Here is a 24,331-nt window from a genome sequence, read left to right on the forward strand (position 1 = left end):
GCCTACCTATATGAAATATGCAAGGGAAACAAGCTCCAGGAGAAAACAATAGGATTGATGGTTCTGGAGGGACTTGGTGGGAAGAGTCTGGGGAGGGGAGCAGTGAACAAACAACATAATAGACAGGAGGACAACTAGGAAAGTAAAATCAACAACGAGAAGGGTGTAGAGATCCTGGGGGGTATTGGAGCAACAGCAATCTAACTGAGAGGAATTACTAAGAGGCAGAAGAAGGGTGAGCATGATAGTGGGGCAGGAGAAAGGTAAAAGGAAATAGATGAAAGATCTAGGAAGCAAAGCTATGGACAGAGTTATACACATAGGTGTGTACATATGTAAATACATTAATTCATGAAAATAGAGGAATTGGCCTCTTTATATACATTTATATGACAGTACACTGAGGTAGTGGACAGACTTTGGGCCTCAGCTCAAGTCCTGTCTCAATGCAAGAACACTTTGTTCTAACAACCTGGAATTCTGTGAAGCTCACCCTCCCAGGACTTATCACTGAAGACAAAATGGGTGCATAAACAAATGTGGGGAAGGAAACTGATGATGCCTGGCTATCAAAAGATATAGCATCTAGTTTCTTAAAGGCTTGAAATTAAACAAACTGCCATCTAACAGAGAAGCAACAAGCCCACATCAAAGAAGCACACCAGCCTATGCGATCATGAGTTGCTGATGGGATCAGGTAACAGGCATCAGAAGACCCAAACATAAAACCCATATTGTTGACAACTAGGAGGGTCATCTGAAGACAATGGGACATCCCCTCACAGAAAGATAACAAGGAAGGGATGACAAGCAGGGCGCAGTATAACACCAATGAAACATACAATATTCCTCTGGTTCCTCGAGGCTTCCTCACCCCCCACTATCATGACTCCAGTCCTGCCTTTCACTGCGGGATAAACTGGAGCATGTACACAGGTACAGAAAAGAGATAAGTGCTCAGGACAGACACACAGAATCCAGGAGCAGGAATGGGAGCAGTGATACCAGGAGAGTCGGGGGAAGGTTGGGAAAGAAGGGGAATGGAAACCGATTGCAATGATTGACACATAACTACCACCACCACCTCCCACAGGGTGCAAACAACAGAAACCATGAGGGAAAGAAGACAGAGGTAGGTGTCAGACATGAAAATAATAATTTATCGAGGGATCACGAGGATGGGGGGGAAGGAAAGCAGAGCTGATTCCAAGGGCTCAAATTGAAACTAAGTGTTTTAAAAATAAAGATGGCAACATATGTAAAAATATGCTTGATACAATTGATGTGTGGATTCTTATAAGAGCTGTAAGAGCCCCCAATAAAATAGATATTTTAATTTAAAAAAGGAAACCAAATATAAAGAACATGCTCAACATTTCTGAACACGAAAGAACTAAAGAAAAATTCAAATAACATATTGCAATATTGGAAGATTTTTTGAGCGAAATATTGAATGAGGCAGGAAGCACAAGAAGAAGATGGAAAGAATACATAGAGGCACTGTACCAAAAATAACTCATCAACATTCAACCATTTCAAGAGGTAGCACATGTGCAACAAACAATTGTACTGAAAGAAAAGGTCAAACTATGGAATTCATTAGCCAAAAATGAGGATCCAGGAATTGATGGAATACCCCCCCAAAAAATGTTTCAATAAACTGATGAAGTATTAGAAGCACTCAGTTCTCTCTGCCAGAAAATTAGAAGATTTCCACTTTGCCACATTCCATAGCAAGATGGCCCAACAGAATGCATAAACTATAGAACAATATCACTTACATAACATGCAAGCATACTTGTGCTGAAGATCATCCAACAATGGTTGTAGCAGGACTGGGAGCTGCCAGACTGGGATCTGTGAGAAATCCAGGCCTGATTAAAAAGAGGACATATAACAAGGGATAGCATTGTGGATGTCAGATGGATCTTGGATGAAAGCAAAGATTACCAGAAAAATGTTCATTTGTGTTTAATTGACTATTCAAATTCATTCAACTGTGTTAACCATAAAAAGTGCATGTTGAGAATGTAAATTTCAGATCACTGTGCTCATTCTGAATTTGTACATGTCTACAGCATGTGTTCAAACTTGTCTACAGGTGTACACATTTGTATGTGATCAGAATAAGGGAATACTAAATTGTTAAATCAGGAAAGGTGTGAGTCAGTTTTGTATTCTCTCACAATACTTATTAAATCTGTATGTTGAAGAAATAATCAGAGAACTTGGATTATAAGAAGACTTCAACATCAAGATGCAAGGAAGTCTTATTAACAACCTTCGATATACAAATGACACAACCTTTCTTGCTAAAAGTAAGGAGGACATGAGGCACTTGGAGTGTTGTAGCCTTCAGTATGGATTGCAACTCAATGTAAAGCACCCTTAAACCTTCACAACTCAACTAAGAGATAAGAAGCATCATGATAAACAAAGAAAATAATCACGTTGTTGTAGAAAGGGGGAACCGATTACAAGGATCTACATATAACCTCCTCTCTGGAGATCGGTCAACAGAAAAGTGGGTGAAGAGAGACCTTGGACAGTGTAAGGTATGACAAAATAATAATGCCTCATAAATTATCAAGGGTTCATCAGGGAGGGAGGAACTGGAAGGAAGGGGAGAAAAATGAGGAGCTGATGCCAGGGCCTCAAGTGGAAAGCAGATGTTTTGAGAATGATGATGGCAACAAATGTGGAAATGTGCTTGACACAATAGATGTGTGTATGGATTGTGATAAGGGTTGTACGCGCTCCCCATAAAATGATTTTGAAAAAAAGAATCATACTGTCAAGAATTTTGTCTTCTTTGGGTCCACAATCAATGTTTATGGAAGCAGCAGTCAAGAGATCAAATGACACAATGTACTGAGTTAATTTGGTGTGCAAGAACTCTTTAAAGTGTTGAAAAGCTAGTATGTCACTTAAGGGAATAAGGTGTGCTGGACCCAAGCCATGGTATTTTCAGTCTCCTCATATGCATGGGAAAGTTGGATATTGAATAAGGAGGGCTGAAGAAGAATTGATACCTTTGAACTATGGTGCTGGCAGAAAATACTGAAAGTACCATCGGCTATAAAACAACAAATAACCTTGTCTGGAAGAAGTACAGTCAGAATGCTTCCTAGAGGCAAGGACTTGACACATGCTTTACAAATGGTATCGGGAGAACAGTGCCAGAAGAAGGACATGATTTGTGACGTGGAAGGTAACCAAAGAGGAAAAAGCCCTCAACAGAATTGACTGACATACTGGCTACAACAGTGTGGTCAAACACAAGAACAATTGTGAGGATGGCACAGGCTCAGGCGGTGGTGTGTTCTGTTGGACACAGGGTCGCTGTGAGTCAGAATCAACTGAACAGCACCTAACAACCCATCTTTTCACTTATTTCTGAAGATTTCCCCCGATCTATAAAATCTCTTTTGACTGCTTTGGTAAATTCATTTGATGAGCATTATTATTATTATGCATCAGAAGGGGGAGCCGATTATAAGAATCTACATATAACCTCCACCCTGGAGTATGGACAACAGAAAAGTGGGTTAAGAGAGATGTCAGACAGCGTAAAATATAACAAAATAATAATAATTTATAAATTATCAAGGGTTCATGAGGGAGGGGGAGCAGAGAGGGAGGGGGGAAAATGAGGAGCTGATATTAATGGCTCAAGTAGAAAGCAAATGTTTTGAGAATGATGATGGCAACAATGTACAAATGTGCTTAACACATGGATGTATGTATGGATTGTGATAAGAATTGTACGAGTCCCCAATAAAATGATTTAAAAAAAGAAAAACAATTAATTTAAAAAGCAAAACATCTCTCCTGACTACTCTCAATTTGAAAGCAGTGCATCGGTCTGTGTATGTCCCACATCTTATGCATGCCTCTACAGTATTTTTTTCTCTCCCTCAGGAATTAAAATCCGCAACTCATTAACCAAGGGTATTGTATTGGATTTACCAGAGAATCATTAATCTCTGGCATAATATCTATATTGTAGGCATCTGATAACATTTATTGAATTAGATAAGTTAAGTAAAAGGTAGAGGTAGTATCAAACAATATTGGTGTCAAAGATAGAACAACTGAGTGTTCAGACATTATGTGTTTACACTTTTTATCACTCATCCGATTCATAAAGAATATAGGAATAAGAATGTATTAAAGACAAATTTTGGCTACTTTTGTCCCCAAAATGATTGAGAAATTAATAACAAAGAAATAAATCACATTAGCAACTTGTCTTATGAGCACCTGAACAGGTACTCAGAACAAGTACTTTGGGTGCATTTAATTTAAATGTAAAAGATGCATAATTCAAGAATCCTTTTTTAAATGATTTTATTGCGTGCACTTACAGTTCTTATCACTATCCACACATGCATCCATGCCAAGCACATTTGTATATATGTTGACATCATTTTCAAAATATTTTTCTACCAGAGCCCTTAATATCAGCTTCTTATTTCTTTCTTCTCTGCCCCACCCTCTCTCCCTCATGAACCCTTGACCATTTATAATTTTTTATTTTTTCATGTCTTACACTGACTGCTGTCTCCCTTCACCACCCAGGAGCTGTTGTGATGTTGAACACACCTTAAAAGGACAGCGCTATGGAAAACTCTAGTGTACGAGTGGTTTTCTTATTCCAAAAAGGTTAAATGTTGATTGATGACAAAACTTATCCTGAAAGTCCATCAACTTCCTGAAAGGATGAAAATGTCAACTCATACCACATTTGGAGTTCATTCCACCAAGTCAGACTGTTAATCAAGCTTTCTGTTTAAAGGTTCTGAAAAGATTGTGTAACTGTGAGATAAAAAAAGGCCTGATTTGTGGCAGACAGGGGACTGGTTTTGCTACGATGTCAATGCACCTGCTCACATAGCCATCTCAGATTTTTTGGGCAAAAAAACCCCCAGCATCCCTCTCTTGATTCACGCACCTTACTCACCTGACCTTGCTACGTGCAACTTCTTTTTGTTTCTTCGAATGAAGAGGGTCATGAAAGGACAGTGATTTGAGGAAAAGGTGAAGAAAAAAACAAGGGAGGTGCTGTTATTCATTTAAACAGATGGATTTGAAAAATGTGTCCAAGAATAGAATGTCCTCAATTTGACAAATATATTGAGGTAGTTAGTTGTTTGTGCCAACCTGGCCGATAAACACATGTGGGATTAATTTAAGCATGGAGAGATAAATGGGTGAGTGAGCCTTGTCTTTCTTGTCTCTTGTTCTTTGCATTGGACCAGTGTGCGGCTGCCTTGCTTGTTCTGTGCCTCAATTTGCAAGCTACACTACCTGTGGGACACCTAAACTGTGGACTGTGTCGCTGTAATTTGAGGTTCCTTCAAGACTTGCTTTGCCACACAATTGGAATTTATATCCCTTGAGCTGGGACTGTCAGACACTGTCATCTGGCTGACTGTGACCTGCCTTGATGTTTGCTACCTGTGCCCAGATAGACCTGAATTGCTCTACAGAGGACTACCCGAAGGCCCTCAGGACTTGAAGGACTGCCAGTGTCTCACAACTGTCTCACGGGAGTGAGTTACACTGAACCATTTTGACTGCTCTATAATTTAATTAACTGTTTATTTCTTATGTTATATATCTATCTATCTGTATAAATATACATAATTATTAGCAATCTGGCTTTGTCTCTCTAGAAAACCCTGTCTAACACATACATTAAAAGTAACGGAGAGTACTTTGAAGGTGATTTGTAAAACAATTTAAATACATAATTTTGAAAACAAAATTCCCATTTTTGTAGGGTGTGTTAGTCTGGGTTGAAAGAGAGAACTTTATATCAAAGAGAATTGCATATTATACAGATATCTTAGACCAGTCGAGTTCAACTCCCTAAGTCTGATATTAGCCCATATGTCTGATTCCAATCTATAAATTCCTCTTCAGATTCATGCAACATATGTAATGACGCAGAGTGCAGGAAGAATAAGCCAGTAGGTGGAAAGTCTTTTAGATCCAGTGGTGATGGAAGCATTGTAGTACTGGTAGGGGTCTCCACATGGCTTCTTCAGCTCCAGGGCTCTAGAGTAGCTCCATGTGTCTTGCCACCAGGAATGTCTCAGAGGTAGTGAGCATAGATTCTGTTCTTAATAATCTCAAATTGACAAAATATTATGTAACTACCACAGACCACCCCTTGTCAATTTGACACTTTCACACAGCTCTTTAGCCATATATAATTTTCAAACAAATAATAGTACAATCATATTTGTACCTAACAGGATAAAACCAAAAACATACAATTCAATTTTTGCCACTTTCAGTTAAATATAACACTCTGTAAGTGAACAAAACAAAAATATTCTATACTTATGTGAACACCTACACCACAATCCTATGAACACATTCCTATGTATATACTCCCCCACCTATGAAAGTGTGTAAGCCAGCCACTTCAAGTCTTATCCTCTCAATTTCTATACTGTCCACTTACATCAACACAGTGCTCTGAGAAGACAATCATATTCTTTGATGTGATGAATCTTCATCCTAGTTCTAACCTTGTGAAGTCCACACCCATAAGGAAAGTCAAATTAGGACAGGCCATCCATAAAGTCAGCAGCAACATGCACCAGACCACAGTCTTAAAAATCTTCTTTCTATGTTAATTAGCAAGATCAGTCTGTAGTACTCCATTCCTGGGGTATCCTTGCCCTATAAGGGTATCAAAATTATATTGGCTTTGTAGAATGAGATTGGGAGTTTGTCATCTTTTTCTGTGATTGGGAAGAATTTGTGGAGGATAGGTGTCAGCTCTTCCCTGAATACTTGGTAGAATTCTCTTGTGAAGCCATCTGGTCCAGAAGCATTTTCCATTTTCAGTTCTTGAAAACCATATGTTTTCTTCTTTTCTATGGGTCTTTGGAGTTTCTTGACCTTTATTTGGGATAACCTAGGGAGGGATTATTTTTCCAAGTACTTGTCCAAGTCTTCCAGGTTGCTGAATTCATAAGAATACAGATTTAACAGTAATTGGTAATTATAATTTTAATCTCATTGAGGTCCATTGTGATTTCCTTGTTTCAGCTGTCATTCTGGCTATTGCTGTTTGCGCCTTTCTTTCCTTGATTCACTTTTCCACTGGTTTATCGATTCTGTTGATCCTTTCAAAGAACCTACTTTTAATTTTTTTATGGTTTTTTATTTTCTAGGTTTTATTAATTTAAATTTTATTTCACTGGGTCTCTTACAGTTCTTATCACAATCCATACATATATCCATTTTGTCCAACACATCTGTACATGTGTTGTCATCATCTTTTTCAAAACATTTTTTTCTACTTGAGCCCCTGGCATCAGCTCCTAATCTTTCTCCCTCCCTCTCCCATCCTCCCGCCCCCATTCCCCCTTGATAATTTATCAGTTTTTCTTTTTTTATCATGTCTCACACTAACTGCTGTCTTATTTCACCCACTTTTCTGCTGTCCTTCCCCCAGGGATTGTGGCCATATGTTGATCATTGTAATGGGCAAAGAACCAACTTTTTGCTACATAGATTTCTTGCATTGTTCCTCATTTAACTCTGCCTTACTCTGTATTATGTAGCCCCTTCTCTCTACATCATGTTTTATTGCATCTAAATTTATTTTAACGAAATACTGATTATTATTCAGGAAAATAAAGAGGCTTATGATTTCAAGTATGTTCAGAGTAGCCATAAGAGTAGAAATATAATTAAGTCCTTTATGGTGGTGCAGAGAGAAGATTGGAAAAACATCACATAATAAACAGGAGAAGAGGTAAACAGTTCTATTTTACAAGATCAGGTAATACTTTTGAGAAGGCAATTAAATTTGAACAATAAATAGAAATTCACTCAATATATAAGAGAATATCAAGGGATTCCTGCAGAAAAGTTGACATGAGCAAAGAGATATACTCATAGAGTGACAGGGTATAAGAAAAAGTAATTTGTATAGTACAACAGACAGAACCCATCACAGATGGGATGCATTTCTGTTCATTGGGCTTAAATTGATTAACAAACTACAGGGATATTTTCTTTATGAATCACTTGAAGGGAAATATTTCAGAAGATATCCAAAAGAGAATATCAATTAATTATAGATTGAGTATATTAAAAAGTACTTTGCACACAAATAAATATTTTTTTCAGTTTTATAGTAACAAAATTTCTGTACACTAATATTCACCAGCACAGATATGCAATTTAATAAGATTTTTAAGTGTATAACATCATTCAATAATTGCACCAGCAACAATTTAGAACATATCCATCTTCAATCTTTTTAAATGGTATCTTTTGCAATATCATTACAACACTCACATCACTCCTACTTATCCTTTACAAAAACCTTTGATCTGTTTTCTGTCGCTATAATTTTTTTCTTATCTATAATTGCTTATAAATGGGATCATACAGCATTTGATCTGTAGTATTTGTCTTCTTTCATTTAACATATGTGGCCCAGTCATGCTGCTGCTTATATCTGATATGTTCTTTTTTAAATTAAATGATGTGACTATAGCACAATTTGTGTATTTATTCAAAGGTAGAGGCACAATTTGTTATTTTCTTGTTTTGAGCCATTACAAATAAAATCGCTATGAATAATTTGTACAAGTTTCATGAATATATTATTTTAAGTCTCTTGGACAAGTTCTTAGGAGTGGATTTCTTGGCTTCTTGGGTATTCTAATTACTCTATGATAAATGCATGTTTAACTTTATAAAATCATAATTTTCTAAAAAGCTTGTACCATTTTTCAACCCATCAGCAGTGCATGCCGGTTCTAGTTGTTTCACCTACTCACTCACTTTTGGTATTGCTGTGTATACGCTCCAAAAGGTGCCTGGATGGCATTGGCCTACTAACTTCAAGTTTAAAATTTCTAGCCACTCCATGGGAGAAAGAGGAGACTGTGTGCTTCTATACAGATTGGTATTCTTGGAACCCCTAGATAGGATTGCTGAATAAAAATTAACTGGAAGGCAGTGGGTTTGGATTTTCTTCTAATGGTATATAGTAATTGTAAACAATTTAATGGCTCTGCGTTTAGAAGGCTAGTACGTAATGCCATTGAATATAGTTTCTTGGCCTTAATTTGCCATCCTTATATCAAGAGAAATCATTCTCATATGGTCCTACTTGAAGAGATGGTTGTTATCGAAAAGTGTGGTGATGAAACCAGATGATACATGGCTATCACAAGACTAGTGTCTGGGGCAGTAGTTAGATACAAATAATTTAACAACCATTCCTGCACTAATGACCACTTTAAGTATAACAAAGATACACCAAAATATAGTTTATGATTTCATATAGTTAATATTTAAATAAGAAAAATAAAATGGGTACACAAAACTAGACTGTTTTAAAATACTAATGAAAAAAATATCTGACCCACAATAAAACTGTTATCTAAGGTGTTTCTATAGTACTGCTTGATTGATGTCCTCACTCCTACAGTGAAGAGATGGTTAAGGATAAATCACACAGTAGTTGATGCTGCCGGCATAAATGAGAAGAACATTGCAAGTGACGACATCAATCAAAGGTAGGCCATTTAGACAATACTCATTGTGTGATGTATCAGAAACAGGTGACTTAGTTTCTCTGAACATATGTTCATCTTTGAAAAACCCCTTTCTGCTTCTGCTAACCTTATTCTGACAATATTTACAGCTCTTTGAATACTGTCAGGATTGCATAATTCTTGGAATTTTTCAGAATGTTATTCAGGAAATCTCAATAACCATTAATATTAATTTGATGATTACAAATGTCATTAATCTAAGGAAATGTTCTTCAGCTGCTTTTATGGAACTAATATTTCTTCAAAATTCTATTAATCCCTAAAATATTGAAAAATTGTAATGTATTCCTATCTTGAAATTGGTTAAACCTTTCTTTTATAAGTACACAATCAGTCTTCTTTCAAACTTGTTATGATGTTTTATAAAAGTTTTTCCCAAGAAAGCCTGACAAATTGATGTTTTTCTACACATTGTAGGTTTTTCAAGGTTCCTGAGGCAATTAATTTATCAACTTGGTTGTTTTTTTGTATGGACCCTTTTCTTTCCAAGGATTGGAATGCTTTAATAGATCTTATCACAGATTTTTCAATCTTATGTCTATATTTACCATTCCAGTGCATTTGAAAGAAGAGAAATTTCATATACAATATCAATTGTTATTGCCAAATAGTCTATGGATGGGGTGAAAATATCTATGTCTGCCTACAATCTGCTGTTGTGCACATGAATGTTAAAAAGAGTCAAGAATGCACATTTGTGATTTCCACATCAGCAGCTCACCTAAAGGAATCCTGTCTACAAGGGCCATTTTAACAACCAGTTCACCAAACTCAATGAAAAGTTAGGTATGCTAATGCTGAACCAGTGTGATCTGTCTAGTTGCCACTCCTGGTCTATGGTTCACATGCTTGTCTGAAAACAAGTGGCATTTACGTGAATCATCAGCTAAGTCTACCCAAAAGAAATACAACAGCCTGTGTGATCCAAGAATTATAAATAATACAGTCCAAAGGAGGGAATTGTACCAGAGGTTAAGCTATGAATACATGGTTTGTGGGAGGCTGTGAATGATACAGTCCAAAGTCCATTTTCTAGGCCCAGACATACATAAAGCCTCCAGTGATTGATTCCCTTCTGACTGTAGTCTTGGGATGTGAATAGTTTGATAACAGACAGAGAGAGTTGTAGTGTTTATTATGGCAGATACAATTAGGATTAAAGCTATTTTATCATTTATTCTCCTTTTAATCCATTATGAAGTTGTATGTTTTAAATATTTTCTGCCTTTTAAGCTGAGGTATTTCTCTGTTTTGTCTAGTCATTTATTGTTGGTTTTTGGTTTGTTTAAATCCTACTTTTGTTTTACATGATTTATTTGTATATGAAAGCAAGGATTGGTAAACCCTCAGATACAGTAACTGGATTAATAATTACCTAGGAGTATATCCAGAGGAGATTGAGGGGAAATGGGGAGCTAACAAGGTAAGAAAATGTTATGGAATTGATTGTGATGATGATTGCACAGCTCATCTTAATATAACTGAGCAATTATATTGTATGATATGTGAGGTATAGTCCAATAAAACTAGTTTTAAAGAGAAATATTATTTAAAAGTATAAGCTAAAAGTTTTCCTCGCCTATTGAAATTGTTCAATTCCACATGTAAACAGTGTTTTAAATTCTAATATATGTACTCTGCTTTCACGACACACATTTTCTCTCTTACAGGCCTGTAAGTGTCTGCATGGACAGTTCCCCTTGCAGTCCACCAAGCCAGCTTTAAATCACACTGCCTCTGAGTGCCCCACCTTCTCCTTCATTAGAATCCCAGGATTGGAGGCTGAGTATATATGGATCTCAATTCCCATCTGCCTTCTCTACCTGATGGCCATTGTAGGCAATTCTCTTCTCCTCATCATACTTAGAGCAGATCACAATCTTCATGAACCTCAGTTTTATTTCTTGGCCATGCTTGCTCTCACTGACCTTGACTACAATGCCCAGTGTCGTGGCTATCTTCTGGTTTGATGTGCGCCTCATTGGTCTGGATGCTTGTCTGACTCAAATGTTCTTCATCCATACCCTGTCGTCGGTAGAATCAGGTATCCTGGTGGCCATGGCATTTGACCGTTTGGTGGCCATCTGTGCTCCGCTAAACTACACTCCGATCCTGACACACTCTTCTGTTGCCCACCTTGGCGTAGCTGCTCTCATCCGAGGTGTTTCTCTGCGGATCCCTTTGCCTCTTTTTCTCAAGAATTTCCCTTTTTGTGGAGCCAACATCCTTTCACACTCTTATTGCTACTACCCAGATATGTTGAAATTGGCCTGTGGGGACGTCACATTCAGCAGTGTCTACGGATTGGTTTTTGTGCTCTGCACATTTGCAGTGGATGCTGTCTTCATCCTAGTGTCCTACATGAAGATATTGGGCACTATCATGAAGCTGGGGACCCAGGAGAGAAACTGTACATCTCTGCATGATAGAATTTTGTAAGACCAATGACTTCTTAATTGCAAATGCCCTTTTGCAACAACACAAAAGTCAACTGTGCATTCTCCAAATGAAATACACAGAAATTAAATTGACTACATCTGTGCGAGGAGACACTGAAGAAGCAGCTAAAACAGGATCAAGGACTGACTGTGAAACAGACTGTTGATTGCTGATATTTTAATTTAGGTTAACGCTGAAGAAAAATACAAGAAATCCAAGAGAGTCAAAATAAAACCTTGAATGTGTCACGCTGTCATTATACCAAGATCTTGCATATTAATGTCTCACAAGTCCTGTGAAGGGTTTTCTCGGCTGCATGATGACAACTCGATATTTTCTTAAACATATAATATCTGTACTATCGGAAAACCCTGATCCTTCAGTTACATACAATGGATTTTCATTATTAGGCTGGAACTTCTGTAACCCTCTTCAATCTTCTGGAATGCTAACCCCTCTCCCACCTCCTGCAGCTTCACTCTAGATTGCCACGGAGCGTCTATGACTTCACATCCTGCTTTCTAAGGAAAATTTCACTTAATCCGCCCATAAAACAATAAAGATGGATGGTGTTCTATCTCTATTGTTTTCATAAAAGTAAGTTTGACAATGGAAAAAGCCCCTTCAGTAAGAGCTGATAGTGAGTTTAGCTATACAGTTCTTCTTTCTCCTTCCTTGGCTTAGACAGGTAATGGATGGCTTCTTAAGAAATCAGCAACCTTTGATTGAAGCATTTCTCTCACATTCAGAGTTATTTATTGCAACTAATGAAGTCTCCTAGAGAAATTGTCCCAGAATGGGTTCATATTCCCAATAGATTGTAGTTCAAACTTGCAGTAACTGAAATGGTAACAAAACAAATTAAATAAAATCAAGGCCATGCCAAATTCTCCCTTTCCAAAACTCCAGAGCACTCAAATTTATTGCACATTGTGTCAGAAACCAATGATAGAGAAAATTTTCCTTAAAAACAAATGAAATAAATTATATACATGTTGCTCACTCCATGCACTCTGTGATTACAACAAAACGACATTCTATAAAATCTGAAACTATATAGAGAGTAAAATGATTAGTGGTTGCCATAGGTTTAGGTTTGGCAGGGAAAAGGTGGAACAAGGACATTTTTAGAACAGTACATTATTTTCCCTAGATGCTGCAGTAGTGATCACATAATATCCATTTTCAAAAATACAGAACTTTATAAGAAAGAGTGAACCCTAATATAAACTACCAGTTTTAATTAATAAGAGTATATTTATATAGGTGTATCAATTATAGCAAATGTAACAGAGGGATGCTAAGCATTAATGATAGGAAAATCACACCAAGAGGGAAGAAGGTGCATTGTATGCCTTTGCAGATGGGCCTGGTAATCTACATCTGGTCAGGTCTTGAATACTTAACGAGTGTGGTTCTGTGACACACACTTCTCTGAACCAGCCATTAACTGTACTGTACAGTGAGGAATTCAATTCTAATGGGTGGAGCAATTTAAAATTAAACAAATTAACCACTAACTACAGATGCAAGGATTCTAAAAATTGGTAGCCCACGATTTAAGTGTATATCTTTAAAATCTATGAATTTAATTATTAATATTTAAAAGATCAAAATTGACCCTATTGTCAGAGACAATGACTGAATGATAGATTCAGGAAGGGCAAAGCAGTCAAAGTGAACATAGTGGGCCTATCATTGTAAGAAAAAAGAACCAGTCAGAAACATTACCAGGGACATAAGAAAAAGACCAGTTACATAACATCATAGGATTTTGTTTCTCAATAGTATCTTCCTTCTTGTTTAAAAGATTCAATAAAATATTGTCTTAATATTACATTAAAATCTTGAGCTCTGGATATTGTCATTTTCAAAATAAACCACAGAATATTTAACAATATTTTAGAAAGAAATTGGAGGAATCTATTCCAGATAGCTCCCAGAAATTCCAGTTGGGTTTGGAAGGGGACATGGCACAAGTGATGTCAGTAATAAGTCAGAAGGACCTTGGCTGAAAGCAGAGAATACCCATAAGATATTTACCAGTGTTTTTTTTTTTACTATGCAAAGGCATTCAACTGTGTATATCATAACAAACTATGGAGAATATTGAGAAGAACGGGAATTAGAGAACACTGCATTGTACTCAGGTAGAAACTGTACATGGACAGAGCAGTCGTCATAGCAACAGAGAAGAATACTGCCTGGCTTAAAATCAGGAAAGATGTGCATCAAAATTGTACCATTTCACCATACTAATGACATCTGGATGCTGAGTAAATAATTCAAGAAGCTGGACTCTATGAAGATGAATGCAGTATGAGAATTAGAAGGAGGCCTGCGATATGTGGGTGACACAACCTTGCTTGCTAAAGCAAGGGGGACTTGAAGCACTTGCTGATGAAGATCAAAGACTTCAGTCTTCAATATGGATTACCACTCAATGAAAGAAAATCAAAATCCTCACAACCGATACAACATCATGATCAATGGAAAACAGATCAAAGTTCCCAAGGACAGCATTTGACTTGGATTCATAGTCCATATTCATGGAAACAGCAGTCAACCAATTTCAAGGATCCAGGCAATGTATTGCATGTGGCAAATCTGCTGAACAAATCTTCGTTAAAGTGTTGAGGAGCTAGTATGTTACTTTGAAGAATAATGTGTACCTGACCGAATTCATGGTATTTTCAATCACCTCTTGTGTGAGTAGGTTGGACAATGAATAAGGAAGACCACAAAAGAACTGATGCACTTGAGTTATTGTGTTGGTAAAGAATATTGAATCCATGGGCTATCAGAATAAACACATCTATCTTGGAAGAGCTACAACCAGAATACGCCTTAGAAGTGAAGATGGTGTGACTCTGTATCACATACGTTTGATATGTTATTAGGGGAGATCATTCCTTGGAAAGGACATTATACTTGGGAAAGTGGATGCTCAGTTAAAAAGAGTAAGACTGTCAAGGAGATGGATTGACACAGTGGCAGCAACAATGGACTCAAATATGACAATGTTGAGGATTACATAGCATCAGGCAGTATTTCTGCTGTGTATTGAGTTACTATGAGTTGGAACTGAATTGATGGCCCCTAACAACAACATTCCAGAACAAATATTATTATGTAAATGGAATCAGGGTACTTTAGCTGTGATTAGGCATTATAAAACAGCTTAGTTCAGTGAATATATTGGATCATAGCTGCTTATTTTCCTTAAAAAATAGAAAGTTTTGAACTTGAAATAATTTTGCTAAATGTAAATAGATATTTAAATAATTAACCAGAAAATTCAGGCCCAATGACCATCTATTACCTTAATACTAAATACTTAATACAAAACCTATAAATATATGTACATCGATCTATTTCCTCATCGTCATATATAAATATATATTTACATATGTGCATGCCTGTATTTAGACCTCTATAAATGCCCTTTGCCTCCTAGTACCTTCCTCTATTTCCTTTTACTTTCCTCTTGTCCCACTATCATGTTCAGCTTTCAGTAATTCTTTTCAGTTACATTGCCCTTGATCAAGCTCTACCAGACCTCCTACACCCTACTGGCCATTAATTTTAGATCACTTGCTGTTCCCTTGTCCCTGGGTTTGTTAAAACCCACGTCCTTTTCCCTGTCTCCCCCCAGAACTGTCTGTTCTGTTGTTTTCTCCTCTGGACTATTTATTCTCCCTATCTTATATAGATAGACATGCAGAGGCAATAATATGCACTAAACAAGACAGAGCAAACAAGGCAACAAAACAACAACAAAAATGAAAAGCCTATAACAACCCCAACAACAAAAGATAAAAGAAAGAAAAGCCTATAAATAATTCAAGGTCTGTTTATTAACCATTAGGAATGTTTTTCAGTCAGCTCTGATGGGGTGCCACAACCTGGCTCCACAGCCTATTTTTGATATTCCCTGGGACTTCATTGCTCTGCTATGCTTGCTATTCTGTTGCATGTCCTTAATGTTTTGCCTCGGTGTAGTGGGGTCAGATTGGGCACAATTCCCGCACTGTGTCTCCAGTGTTTTCCCTCATAGCGCTATGGGTCATTGAGGGATGTCGTGCATTGTGGCCCTCTGGTCTTCTCTGTGCTTTGGCTGCTGTGAGTGGGAATATCGTCCTCAGAGCTTGGTGGGCCAGGATGTGCTCCACTCTCTCTCCCTCCCCCTTCGTTTTCTCCTGTGTGTTCTGATCAGGCATGTCCCTCTCCTTGTGCATGTCCCTAGATTCAGTGCTGTCCTCTGAAGTGAAGTCTTTTGGGGGGAGAGGGATACTACAAATCTTTATGAGAGCAAAAACGTCTTTTTTCTGCCTTTAAAGCAGTTGATGGGTTTGAACCACTGACCTTGCAGTTAGTATTTTAACACTTTCCAGAGACACCAGGGTCCTCCTGGGAATCCAGCATATTTTATTCATTATTTATACACAGTACGACAGAAATGTATTTGCATATTTTAGAGCCATGTTAGGCTTGAGAGTTTGCATAATTGTAGTATTATGGGAAAAGTTTTAACATTATAAACTAGTGGATTAGCATTACTTTATAAGTAGTTGTTGCCAAAGTGGAGATATATTTCTATTGTTATGGTGCGAGAAATGAAAAGCCTCAGTACGTGAATCAGAAGAGACAAAGCTTTAATGCCAGTGGAAGGAGTGTCAGCTATCGCTTAAGCCACTCGGACACCGAGTGGTCAGAGCCAGGCATTTTTATGAGGACCAACAATCAAGCGGCGTGCACAGGTGGTGTATACAATGATTTAAACAAAGATTTGGGCTGGAGCTTCTTGAAAAACAGCATTTGGCCTCATCCTGTTTCACATCTGGAACACGGGGGTTTCCTGTTGTTGACCGTAGGTTGAGACATTTGCCAGGTGAAAAGTAAACTTCCTCTTCACAAGGAAAACGTCCTCTTCATGAGGTGTCAAGCAAGCCTGGCTCTGGCTTTCAGGGAAGGTCCCCGCGGGAAGGTTACAAAAGTGGCTGCAGAGAGGCCATATGAATGGCTGGAATAAGTAAGCATGAGATAGCTATTCCAGGTCATTCGTAATAGATTAATTTCAACAGGCCTCTACACTATAGCAAAAGGGATCATTGAATCACTATGCACAAGTCTCCCAGATTAAAAATACACATATTTTACAATGTTCAGTCATTTATACAGTTTATTTCAAAAGAAACTATTAAGTATGTGCATATTTAATCTTTCCATTTTCAATTCCAAATATTAAGATATTTACTTTTTAAAACATACCTAATATTTTTTTACTTTCACTGGAGTCTTTTAATCATTACTGCCATTAAGTCCTCCTGCCAGAGGCAATCAACTAGTGCAACAACAGGAGAGGAAGAGTTCATAGGCGGAGGCGGTCCTTCCAGACACACGGCATGAGGGTGGGAAGAAAGACACAGAAGGGAAAGGAGCAAAAAGGATAATTTTTGAAGAACCAAATATCCCTGTACATCAATTACCTCAGAATAGAAAGACAAATCAATAAAAGCAAGAAATTCCATGCATTTTGATGGGGAAGCAGATAGAGTGGGAGATGAGTGCTCTGCTCCTGTATCTGAGTGAGCTTTCCTTGCAGGATGTCGCGCACTCCAATTGGGATGATCATGTAGGGGTAGAAATAACCATGAAACATACTCATTTGGTAAACAATGTAGATTTCCCTTCTTCCCTCCCCACAAGGGAGGTATGTAAATGCCCTTTACAGTACTCTGGGGACAAAGTGAGAAAATGTCATGGGGGACAGTGGCCAGTGGCTGCTGAAGGCCTCAAGGGAGTCACCATTGTTAGTGGGAAAGGACATTGGACTCAAGGACCCCAGGATCAGCATGAAAGACAAGAAGTGATGAAATGGGCCAGGACACGTGGAATCAGAACTAAGATCATTAAATGGAACCAAAGAGAAACAAACAAACAAAAACAACAAAACACCGTCACCGAGTTGATTCCCAATAGGATCGCTGTGAAGAGAAAATAGTCACAGTTGAGCAGAGGGCTCAGAAAGGACGCAGTCCATAGAGAATCACATGGGAGATGAGGCAGCCCGTAACAGAGTGAGCCAATAGAACAACACTCACAACAACTGCCATCCAGCCCGGGCACCAAACTCCTCGGGGACATTTTGGCTTTCCCTTTACTGTAAATGGTAATAAAAGTCTATGGGCATCCCAGTGAGCAGAGACCTAACGTAGAAATAAATAGCACAACGGAGGACATCCACATCCAATTGGCAGAAAAGTTATTCAAATATATTGTTACATAATAGCAAAGTTATAATATAGACATGATACATGTATATGTGTATATATTCAAAAGCACAAATATAGTCATTTGAAACATTAAAGACTATGATATGTATAACTTAATTTTTATTGCATTCTTTTAAAGATAAGAATAAAACTCTGAGTTTTAAAATATAATGTACAACACCCCTGATTTTGAGTATATGAGCCTTCCAAGATCATAATTGCAGTCCTCCAAAATGTCCAACCAAATTCATTTCCATCACGTCAATGCTGAATCAGTGACCCTCTATGGGTTTTGTAACTGTTTACAGGATTACAGGAGTACCTTCACCCCACCCCACCACCAGGCTGCTGGTGATTTCTGTGGACCATGAGGATTGCAGCTCCTCCCTGTAACCACTGCACCCCCAGGGCTACTCCACTGCTGTTCTGGCCAAGTAGCTGCCTTCTGGATTTCTGGGAACATACCAGTGAGTGCTTCTAGTGCTTCATCAGCTTGTTGAAATATTTAGATTGGTATACTGTCAATGTCTAAAGCCTTGGTTTTATTAATATTTTCAGAGAAGCTTGCACTTCCCTCAGTATCATTAATACTCAATCATATGATACTTCTTGAACTGTTTGATTGTTAACTAGCACCCTTTGCTACAATGACTCTTTTTATTTTTTCATATTATCTTTTCATGCTTCTTGTACCATTCATTATTTTTCCCATAGAATCCTTCAATATTGCAACTATTAACTTTTTCCCCTTCATTTCTTTCAGTGTTAGGTATAATGAGCACGTCTCCTTTGATGACTTTCTCACTGTAGTTCTTCACATACATCATTGACATACTTTGTCTTCCTGGGTTGCCCTTTGATATTCTGTTTAGTTGTTTCATCTCCTCATTGTGTCCATTTGCCTTAGAAACTCCATGATTAAGAGCAAGTTTTGAGTCTCTCCTGACATCCACTTTGAAATTTTCTCTTCCCTCTCTTTTTATTGATCTTTTTCTTTCTTCTTGCATAATGTTCTTTATGTCATCCCATAGCTCATCAGATTTGCTCTCATTAGTGTTCAATGTGTCAGATCTATTCTTGAGATGTTATTGAAATTCAGGTGGGATGTAATCAAGGTATGGACCCATGGTGGTGCAGTGGTTACACATTGGGGTGTTTTCTGCATGGGTGGCAGTTCAAAACCACCAGAAGTTCCATGGGAGAAGACTGGGCTTTCTACTCCTATAAGCAGTTAAAGTCTCAGAAACCCACAGGGGGTCATTGGAAGTCAACTCAATGGCAGTAAAATATTCAAGGTAGTACTTTGACTTTCATATTTTAATTATGATTTTCTTCTGTTTCAACCAGAACTGGAGCTATTGATGGTCTGTTCCATAGTCAGACCCTGGCCTGTTTTTAGCTGTTAATATAGAACTTCTCCACTGTTTCTTCCGACTGATATAATCTATTTGATTTCAATAATTGTATCTGGAGAAGTCCATGTATATACTAGTTGTTCATTTTGTTGAAAAGGTATTTGCAGTGAATACCTTGTTGGTCTTACAAAATTGTATCATGCCATTTCCAGCTTCTATTTCATAATCGAGACCATATTTTCCAAATCTTGTCCTTCCCTTTTGTTTTCAACTTTCACATTCCAATAGCAATGTGTCTTGATTTCATGATCGATCAATTTCAGAGTGAAAATGATAGTAAAATTCCTCTATTTTTCATCACTAGCTTAATGGCTCATACATAGACTTGAATAATGGTTAGATCGACTGGATACTGTTGTAATGTGTATTGATGTTAACCTACTACAGAAAGTGTTGAACTTCATGATCGTGAAATAGACTTTTGATGATGTTTGTGACACAATTTACCTCTTGAATGTGCCATTCCTAGCATATGACTTTCTGATTCTAAATGGCCAATACCAGTCCACTTCAGCTCATTTATGCCAAGGAAATTGATCTTTAGGTGTTCTGTTTCATTTTAGACACCTTCCAATTTTACTAGATTCATGCTCCGTACATTCCAAGTTCTAATGATTAATAGTTCTCTGAGGTTATTTCTCCTCACTCTGAGTCGTGCCCTTTCAGCAAATGTAACTTGAGAAGTCGTTCTTCCACACGCGTCATTAGATCAGCGCTACTTTGAGAAGGCAGCTTTTCCTCAGTCATATTGTGAGTGTCTTTGGGCGCGAGAGGCTCATTTCCGGGCACTATCTGACAGGCTCTGCTGTAATTCAAGAGGATTCTGTCATTTGGTAATCTTCTGCTTTTGTTCAAATGGTTTTCAGTGGCTAATTTCTCAGAATTGTTGGCTGATTTTCTACTCCTATTTACAATACAAACGTTTAATCCTTGCATAATGGATTAGGCACCTTCTCATTAAAATGAACAGCACAAAGGGGAGGATATAAAGAGATTTGAAAATAAATGAAATGAAAAATATATCTAAATCCTTTTGCCTTATTTTCCCCCTAAACTTAAAAATAACATCTAATCATTTTATATTGCAAGATACACATCTATGTATTTAAAAATCACCTCTACTTCACATATTAGAAGGAAAATTCAATTAGAAACATTTATGCTACTTAGTCATGGTAATTGTGTTTGGTTGGTTTGTCTAGAGAAGTAAAAGTAGTAAAGCTTGTATGTATATGTGCACAGAAAGATAGTTAGTTACATAAAAAATTAGTTCACATCATTGAGGATTTGGGTAAGTCCAGAGGTCAGATATAAGCTGAAGGCATCTCCTGGTTCTTGTAGCTACAAGGCCAATGTGGAGAAAGCAGGAAGATGAAGCAGGTAAACCACAGACTGATGGATGCAGAGCTGATTAATTGAATTTGAGATTGTTGGAATGAATCCCAGGTCAACGGTCTGCTGATGGCTATTGGCATCAACTGGTGATAAAAACGTACGTGAGTAAGCCAGACTCAGGATGCAAATCCAGCAGTAGAAGTGGGCTAGCTTCCATACCCTGTCAATTTATACTAAGAGCAGGCCCTATCCTGAATGAAACCTCCCTCAATCACACCAAGGCTTCGATCAGATTAAGGAGATCCATTCTTCCACAGCTGTTTGGCTGTTTCAGAGAAGAGTCTATCATGGAGTTCACCACACTATGTCAGGTCATATCGTGAAAGAATGTTGACCCACCTAAGTTGACATAAAATCTATCACACTAATAATACCTACATTATTTTTTTTTGTTCCTAAAGCAAGGACATAGATTTTGAATGAGTCAATGCAGATAATAGCTACAGTTCATAGTATGTAAACTGTAATTGCTGTTTACATAGTAAACTGTAACTGTAATTTTCATACTGTAATTGCTATTAGCATTGATTTGGGGGTTAAATAGGTAATCACAAAAATTTTAATTTTTATCACTTTGGAAATTACCAATGATGTGCATCTCCAGTTCTTAAGTTATAGGCTCAAACTAGGGAAAGAATTCAGTTTATTGATGTTATAATTTCATAAATAATCCAAATAACCCAATATTTGTAAGTTTCTTGTTTTGTTATGGCTAAGTAATAAACAAGAATAATACCTACAAAAGTGAAAATGACTAAAAAATGAATTTTTAATAATTACTTCAAGAGTTGTCATTAGCAAATAGTTTCTTCATAAAACACAGAATTGTCCATAGGAACATATAAGATTTTTAGAAAGCTTGCCTCAAGAATTCTCTGCACAATGAGTACATATTTTCTGGTTCTTAATGTGGATTACAATATTATTTCAATCAATTTAATTGATTTATTAAACTATAGGAAGATATAAACGATGATATAATATATAAAATATAATACCTATTTAAAGTATTAAAATTGTTTACAATTACACATTGAATTAGACTCAAACTACTCTATTAAATCTAGTCACATTTATCTTAGGGAATTTAAGTACCTTTAAGGTAGAACAATTTCTGGATTCTCTTTCGTATCTGCTGAGTCTTGATACTATAAATAATAGGGTTCATCAAAGGTGGAAAAAGAATATAGGTGTTTCCCATGAGAACATGAACCAAAGGTGAGAGGTGTTTCCCAAAGCGATGTACCATGGTCAGACCAATAATCGGAATGTAGAAAACCAAAACTGCACAGATGTGAGATGCACACGTCTGTAAGGACTTGATCCTCTCTTCCCTGGATGCAATGGCTAAGACTGTATGGAAGATCATGATGTAGGAGATAAGTATGAGAACCGAATCCAACAAGAGTGTACTGATTACCAGAAACAGAGCATAGATGCTGTTGAAACGAATGTCTGAACAAGCCATTCTAATCAAGTCTTGATGTAGGCAGAACGAGTGAGAAAGAATGTGGGGGCGGCAATAGTTTAAGAACTTCAGGCGAATGATGGCCGGAGGTATGAGTAAAGAACTTCTACCTAAAATAGTAATCCCAATTTTCATGATTTTGTCATTCGTTAGGATAGAAGAATAGCGCAGGGGGTTGCAAATAGCGATGTAGCGGTCAAAGGACATAGCAAGAAGGACAGAGGACTCCATGAAGGATAGACCATGGATGAAGTAGGACTGTGCAATGCAGAAATCCAAGCTGATTTCTTCAAGTAGCCCCAACAGAATTCCCAGCACCGTGGGCACTGTGGACAAGCCCATGCACAGGTCAGTCAGGGCCAGCATGGCCAAGAAGTAGAACATGGGCTCGTGCAATCTCGGCTCAGTTCTGATCACATGAAGCACCATGCAGTTTCCCAGGAACACCATGGCATAGATGGAGGAGAAAGGGATGGCGAGCCAGACGTAGTCACCTCCTAGGCCAGGAAAACCAGTCAGAACAAAGTTGGGATCACTGAGGTTAGAGATGGAGATCATGGATGCTACTAGAACAATGAGAATATTTCTGGAGAGATATAGTCAATTGGCTAGATCCCTAATTCTCAAATGCCCAATAGTGATTTTCTGCTTTTCAGAATAAATAATAAATAATGCATTATCCTTTAGTGTCATGAACTCGATAATTATAGAGTTTTTGTATCCCTTAATTGATTATCTTTGGGGGAAAGAAATCTATAGTCTAGACATAAAATTTCTGGTGTTAGTGTGTAATGCCCAGAAAGCAGAGTGTTTTATACAGAAACAGTAACAGTAATGGTCACTTGGGATTTCAATATGAAACTAGCCTTATGGGAGTTTCTGATAATTCCTGAAAGAAAGCAATGTGTGATCACAGGGATTCATATCTGTCATAAATGCAGTCCATTAGGGACTATGAGTAGATGGGTTATTTTCTCTTGGTTACAACTGTTCCTTCTACCACCCCCAATGGGTCACAAGATCCCAAAGGAAACAACTGGCAAATATAATATAACTTTGAAGATCATAAAATCCACCAAAGAAAAGCTTGATGAACTAAATTAAATGACAATGTTTTGCATATGCCACCTTATTAAACTTTCTTTAATCTAGGAACCTTTTGAAATTGTACTGCTTTCCCCACTTTATTTTTGTGGTTCTTTAGGTATTGTAAAAAATTGCACTCACGTTGATTATCACAATATTTTATACATAAGATGGTATAAACAGTATGCATTTTAAATTAAGCATTTTCAAAGCATTAGATTATTAGTTAACTATGTATTAATACTTGAAGTATTAAAATGTATTGATTTTGATCAGTTTTATTTATGACTTTATTGAACTATTTAAAAGTAAGATAGAATAAGTTCTTTGAGAATACTGCATATTTTGAAATATCCAAGTAGTGGTAATTATACACTAGTCTGTGGTCTGTCAGTTGCAAAGTTATGTACACTACCACATGTCCTCAGCATTATTTCATATTAAATAGATTTTAAAAATATGACATGGATTGATTTGCTAAGAAAATCTGTGAATTAACTGTATTTTAAAGAATAATCCTGGGACTTCAGAATGCAGCTGCAATTCCACAGAAGACCACCAAAAAAAATCTGTTTACATGGGTAATTAAAAGAAATTCTAGGAGTGTAATTACTTTTGTTGATAATAAATACAGTATTTATAAATATAAGAAAA

General features: G+C 37.2%; 2 protein-coding genes across 2 annotated transcripts; one reads left to right on the forward strand and one right to left on the reverse strand.

Annotated features, from left to right (window-relative positions):
* The first annotated feature begins 8,608 nt into the window (after nucleotides 1-8,608).
* LOC101655326 (olfactory receptor 51G2-like) lies at nucleotides 8,609-12,038 on the forward strand. Its single transcript, XM_013008550.1, is given in 3 exon segments — nucleotides 8,609-8,692; nucleotides 11,270-11,526; nucleotides 11,528-12,038. Coding segments are annotated over 3 exon segments (852 nt in total).
* Nucleotides 12,039-22,210: 10,172 nt separating this feature from the next.
* Nucleotides 22,211-23,152, reverse strand: LOC101655638 (olfactory receptor 51V1-like). The gene has a single exon (XM_004717507.2). It carries the CDS (start codon nucleotides 23,147-23,149, stop codon nucleotides 22,211-22,213), a length of 939 nt encoding a protein of 312 aa, XP_004717564.1. The 5' UTR covers nucleotides 23,150-23,152.
* Between the last annotated feature and the right edge of the window lie 1,179 nt (nucleotides 23,153-24,331).

This window comes from Echinops telfairi, unplaced genomic scaffold (assembly GCF_000313985.2).
Source record: "Echinops telfairi isolate 266 unplaced genomic scaffold, ASM31398v2 ScPeMD7_41;HRSCAF=154, whole genome shotgun sequence".
In the NCBI taxonomy this organism is placed as follows: Eukaryota; Metazoa; Chordata; class Mammalia; order Afrosoricida; family Tenrecidae; genus Echinops; species Echinops telfairi.

What these genes read in the sequence shown, in the direction of transcription:
- LOC101655638 (XM_004717507.2), bottom strand. Translation starts at nt 23,149, where the DNA reads ATGATCTCCATCTCTAACCTCAGTGATCCCAACTTTGTTCTGACTGGT.